At 30.5% G+C, this 6,356-nt stretch overlaps 1 protein-coding gene across 2 annotated transcripts in view; it reads left to right on the forward strand.

Annotated features, from left to right (window-relative positions):
• The first annotated feature begins 15 nt into the window (after positions 1-15).
• LOC111047711 overlaps positions 16-6,356 on the forward strand; it is a 39,616-nt gene continuing 33,275 nt past the window's right edge. For both annotated transcript variants that reach the window (XR_005570620.1, XM_039422473.1), the window contains exons 1-3: positions 16-913; positions 2,699-2,956; positions 4,103-4,299. Coding sequence is in view for 1 of the 2 variants with exons in the window: in XM_039422473.1 (XP_039278407.1) it covers positions 758-913; positions 2,699-2,956; positions 4,103-4,299 (611 nt within the window). In the remaining variant the exon portion in view is untranslated. The remainder of the gene's footprint in view (positions 914-2,698; positions 2,957-4,102; positions 4,300-6,356) is intronic.

Raw genomic sequence — 6,356 nt, forward strand, 5'->3', positions numbered from 1 at the left:
AGAGTAGATTCCAAAAAAGTATAGAATGTTTTTTATAAAAATCTTAGCTAAATTCAAGTAGCTAAAATATTATTTGAATCAAGTTTAAGTATCACTTAGTTACCCATAGTATAGTTATACAACATAGATTTATTTTGGAAATGTGTTTATAATTTTCACAATTGATGTGAATTTTAATAGCTTGCTATTAATAGCTTGAATTTAATTGGTTCATTTCTTCTTTTGTTTGATTAAGCTTGAAGATTCAATCAAGAAGCTTCAATCATGTGGTTTGAAGAAACTAAACCGATAAATTCAGCAAGCAACCCAGCACTAAGTAAAACAAAATCATATTTCCATTCGACATCAAGACACCAATTGGGGAACGTTTCAGATACCAACGTTGAATATGGAATGGCAATGATGCAATACCATATCTAATGCAGAGTAATGTTCCTTGTTTCATAATACTAGTTTCATTACACTTCTCAATACTTATTATAATTTCTAATGAGATTAGTGGATGGAGAGATGAGAAATTTTCAATCACTGATTAATATGAACTTGTTTTCTTTTCTAATGTGATAATTACAGAGTAATTGCGAGATCAGGATTTTCGAAACTGGTGCTCCAATCACTTTTCTCAACTGGTTTTGCATGCCGGAAAAAATGAATTTGAATTTACTACGTTTAATGAGTGTACTGCGATTTGCTCCGGGCTGACTGGGATCGCGGTAATTTTTCTCCAGCTGGGAGAAACTACCTGTTATCAAAAGAAATGGAAAGTGACTACTTTGAAAAGGCGAGAAGAGTGACAAGGAAGAAAGCCGACTTGCCAGGGACTTGTCTATTGCCCATCACTTCCGAGCAGACTCATTTTAATGCCAGTCTTTCTGCAATCACCCAACTGCACAGAATGAGATCGTTTTTATTGGTAAGCACATTTAATTTTTCATTTAATAGTTCTTGAATACAATTAAACCATTTTCATCAAGTGTTCTCGGAAAGTAATACAGTATAGATGTTAGATTGTAAATTTTAAAAAATTGATTTAAAAACATGTAAATTAAATTTTATATATTTTGTTAAATATTCACAAGAAAGAGTGGCAAGTAATAATGATTCATGCTTGTAAATTTTCGAAGAATGCATTATTAAAATTTTAAAAATTGATAAATGATTCAGTTGAGGAATTGCGAAATTCTTTTAGAGATCTATTTTATAGGTGAGCAATATCTTCTTCCAATTATATTGATAATTATTTTCTAAATTGCACTCGGAGTAATACTGGGTTATAACTTTTTTGAAAGATATACATTATTTGTAATAAAATTAATGAAATTGGGAATGGGGGGTTAAATTTTGTTTGAGATTACGAGAAGCATTAAACAATTTAATAACATGATATTTTTCAGTAACGAATGAGAGATCATTTATTAACCAAGGTTTTCTGAATCTATTCTTTCGTATTAAATCTATGTACTTTCAGTACTTGAAGATTTTTGTGGGGAGGTTTGGAACGTAAAATCCATGCTTCAACGAACAATACCAGAACCAGATATTGATCCATTATTTGAATTAAAGCAAAACAAAGAAAAAATTATCCAAATTTATTATGATTTTTGTAAAAAGTTTTTGTTGATATTTTTAGAAATATCCTCTTGGAAACTTGGATTTTCATTATTAATAAATAGAAATTTATTGACTGTATGATAATTTTTTTTTTGTGGATAATTTTCTGAGCTTTTAAGAAAAAATACTGGTATGTCAGTATTTATGTTGTGTTGCATGTGAATATTGAAGTTGAAATTTAGTAAATAATCGTGCTTATAAACTGGAAATAGTTTAGTAAATATTTCCTCAAATAAAAATTTAGTTAGAAGTGAGGTTTTCGTGGTAAGACGTATAAATTATTATTAGATACATATATAATAATATTATCCTATTATATTGAGCGAGCAATTTCTGTATTTATATATCTGGCTATTTTTATATCTGGTTATTTATGTTTAACGGATCTCGAAAACGGCTCTAACGATTTTCACGAAATTTGGAACATAGTAGGTTTATGATATAAAGATTTGATTGCACTAGGTCTCATCCTTGGGAAAACTCGCTGAACGATATTAAAAGGATAGTAAAAAAGTGAGTGAGCGAGTGAGTATGTGAAAAATCAAAATATCGCATCCCCGAAATTCATAAGATGACAGCTGTGAAATATAAACACGATCATTTTAGAGAATTGTGTTATCAATAAATGAAAATAACTAGCGAAGCTCGGTGCCCCGATATTAAAAATGATACATGGAAATTTAATAAGGGAGCAGCTGAACTTTATATTCCCACTGTCTATAGCTAGCCTTACAAGACTAAAATAAATCACATATATTAACATAATGTTTCTATTGACAGTGTATTAATTTCACCGTCGTCTAACTTTCAGTAATGATTTTTTTCATTTATTTATTCCTCATAAATTACAAAATAGATCAATAAACTAAACAATATGCACTGCAATAATCAAATAAATGTGCAAAATCAAATATTAGGAACTACTTCCCGAAAAGAGCAAGCTCGAGCTTGGGGAAGGGGTCTACCAAATTGATTCTACCAAATACAGAAGAACCAGTATTTATGTCTACTGGACAATGGAACAGAAGAAGATGAAATTTATCTTCATAATTCTTGGGTTTTGTATTAATGCATGTTATTGGTGTAGTTTCCAGCATTTTACTTGGTTGTGTTGACCGGTAGAGCAGAGGCAGGCGAAGGAATTACAGCGTTCAGTTTCTTGCTAGGACAAGCCACCGACGACACAGTCCACCAGATCCATTTTCGGCCTGAGGACAGCGCCAAGTTCAGGAAGAAGTTCGAGGCCAAGCATGGACCCAGAGGCAGTCTGCTTATAGAAAAACTCGGCAGAGGCTACTCTGAGGAAGTTCCTTCTATCCTGGAGGATGATCATGCCATTACCAAGGTTAGAAATATTAAAAAACTTCTTGTAAATGTTATATAGCCTATATTCTCTAATTATTGAATTATTTGAACATTTTATGTTGTTCTACCGTCATACGAGTTTAAAAATAATTCAAATTACTATAAAATGATTCTTTTGTGAAATAGCAAATTATTTTAAAACTTGAAAATGAAGTAAGCAATCGAAACTGGTTGTTTTTCAATTTGTTATTTTAAATTAAAAGTTTTCAAAAGGGTACTATGGTATTATTTTACAAATACTATAAAATAAATTAAGTACTGTTGAACCAGCTTGTAGGTTTTTTAATTAGAAGGATGTCGATTTTACTGTCATTTATATAAAGCTTTCCAGAAGTCTATCGATAAAAAGACTTGATATTTCTCCATTAATTAAAAGAGATGACTATAGAGACTTATATAGATAAGAGTGGCATAGGCATATTTTTAAATTATACATATCTAGTTAACTGAAACTTGGCAACGAGCAACAAAATTATCAACAGAACTTATACCAAGATAGCTCCAAGCTACTTGTTTTGTCTGAGAAATCACGACTTGAAAAGTATTCAATATCAACTGAATTACCATTTGATGAATAATATGGTTCATTTTTGTTATTCTTTTGTTGGCTAGTGAAGAAATTTTTATTTGTTTCATATAGTACAGATCATACGTATTGCTACTTAATAATTGATAAAAACTGTTAATATATTTCATACTTAATATCCAAGCTTTTTCAATACATAAATTTATATATAGATACATAGTGTCCCTTGAAAGTCACTCATTTTTCAAGTAGCCCATCTATTTTCAAATCACATAGAAGATTTCAACTAATCATATTAACTTTCAATGAAAGAATCACATTTTGAAATTGATCAGAATGAATGTCAACTTATTAGGGTATGTTTCCTCATAACATTATATATATATATATATATATATAATATAACATATATTTCTTATTATGTATTTAGAAATAATTCCTAATTATGGTTTTTCTATATTCTCATCTTATAAATCTATACCTTTGTTTATTTTCATAAATTTTATATCTATCTGTTCCAATTATTTATCTGCTGTTTTCTATGTACCATATCATTTTCAATACTGTTTCATTTTCAATTCATCTTCCAATGTTCCACAGCCACCAGTGAAGAAGGTGAAAAATGTGAAGGCCAGAGGGAAGAAGAATATTGCATTGACTACCACTGTAGGCACACCCACAACGATCGCTCCAACCACCATTGACTACTCAACGTTGGAGACGACTTACTCGACAGGCACTCCTTACGGCACCACTGATTACTACCCTACCACTACAGACATCTTCCAATCAACAGTGTGAGTGCTATTGTTTGTCCCCTACCCCCATTCATTCCACTCATCACTTCGAATTATATTAATTATGTATACATCCCAGTACTAATACAGTATCTATAAATCCCAGTACTCATCTAATTTTAAGATGAGATTGAAAAGATTAGATGGAAACTCAATATTTGTTTTTATTGAAAAAATTTTCTGGGAACTCCATATATGTTTTTATAGAATTCATACAATTTAATTCAAACTTTTATACTTGTTGATACTTGTCAGCTACTCGGAATCTTATTCTTTTAGTTGAAAATAAGCTTTTCAAGATCTCATATTCAAGTCCCAATTTCCAAGGGTCCTATATTGAGGACCAAGGTTCAATATTGAGGGCTTCAAATCAGATACAGAAAAGCTCTTGAAATTCTCTCATTAACTGTAGCATTTTAGTATCTTTTATAGCCTAATAATTGTAGAGAATTGAAAAAGTAGACTGTTGTTCTAGTTCTAGATGAACTTCATAAAATGTCAATATTGATACATTCTGAACAGTACTTTTGCCAATGCACCGTGCCTACATTTGTCATCAGCTGCTTGAAATGAGGGAGATAAAAGTATGGAGTTGATTGTTATGGTTTTGTGTTTGTGGTGAGTCCCTTGCGGGAAGGTCCCATCTGGTCTGAATAATCCAAGCCGTCAATGGGTCTTACGACTGTTATACTTCAGCCAGGACTGACAGTTCAATGAGGGTGTATAATATTGGTTAACCAATCCAAGTGGTTAGTGTCACATAATTTTGTGTTGAAAGTATACAACTAGACATAGTTTTAGGAAACCAAAGTTTACAAATTCGGACGATTTCTGTTGTTGGAGTGAACTAACTTCAATAATTCGCTTTCAGTGGTAGGATTAGATTTAGAGCTTCATTATTTTGATTCCTAGAATAAGTTATTGTTATCTGCTTCTAAAAATATATAACTTTCAAGGAAGACAGTAGGAGTTATCTCTTCATTGTTTAATTTATAATTGTTTTATTAAATTTTTGTTATTTGTTACCTACATACGAATATTCATTTCCTGAACCAAAATAAAACTAATATAATATACTAAAATAATATAATAGAGTGATTATTAAGGTTGGGGTTGTATTAGATTGTGCTTAGATTTCTGTAGACACAAAAAATCTATAAAGTTTAGTTTTTCCAAGTATAAGTTGCATTGCAGCACTATGGTTACTATACTATTATTATTTTTAGAAAGGGGATAAAACTTGTTTATTAATTTAAATACATTAAAATCATCTTAGCGTCCTGGATAAATGAACCATTTACCTTTCCAACATAAAAATGATCCAATCAATAATATTAGTCTCTATTTCTGTCTTGAAGAGAAAAAAAGAATATGTCAAAAAAGGTCTTGGTAGATTTAATAGTGGGAGTTATTGATAATTTTTTACATTAAAGTATATAAAGTATATAAAGTAAAGTTTTCTATACTATAGTAAAAAGTATATAAATTCCATTCATAGATCCTAATCTGCTACTTGGGGGATTTACTCATATCAAGAGAAATCAAAACGACCCAATTACTTCAAAATGAGAATAGTAACGTTAACATTGATAAAATGCAATATCTGTCATTCTTCCGTAGTAGCAGTAGAATTGTGATTGTAAAATACCTTTCTCCTTTTTCTATGAGAAATAACCTTATTTCACCAGTGGGACGGCCTTAGGATGAACAAAGTTCAAAATCTCCATCTCCATCTGGGGCATTTTCTAGTTAATTGAATTAATTACTTTATTACTTCACATTCGAAAATAATCCATTGCTTTGTATTCTATAGTATTGATTATTAATGATCAGTTAAGGCTGTGCCCCACACTTTTAAAAAAATTTTATGACTGGTGACATTTTTTCAAGTATTTCGATTTGGATACTATCAAGTTATCTAAATGGAACAAATTTCTTAGGAAACACCTTTTTTATGATTTTTACTTTTTGAGATATGAGCGCCTAAACTTATAATCTTCAGGTGATCCATTTCCGAATTGGTAGCGAATAAATTCTCCAATTAATTTATTTTTTGG

Source organism: Nilaparvata lugens, chromosome 2 (assembly GCF_014356525.2).
Source record: "Nilaparvata lugens isolate BPH chromosome 2, ASM1435652v1, whole genome shotgun sequence".
NCBI classification, from domain to species: domain Eukaryota; kingdom Metazoa; phylum Arthropoda; class Insecta; order Hemiptera; family Delphacidae; genus Nilaparvata; species Nilaparvata lugens.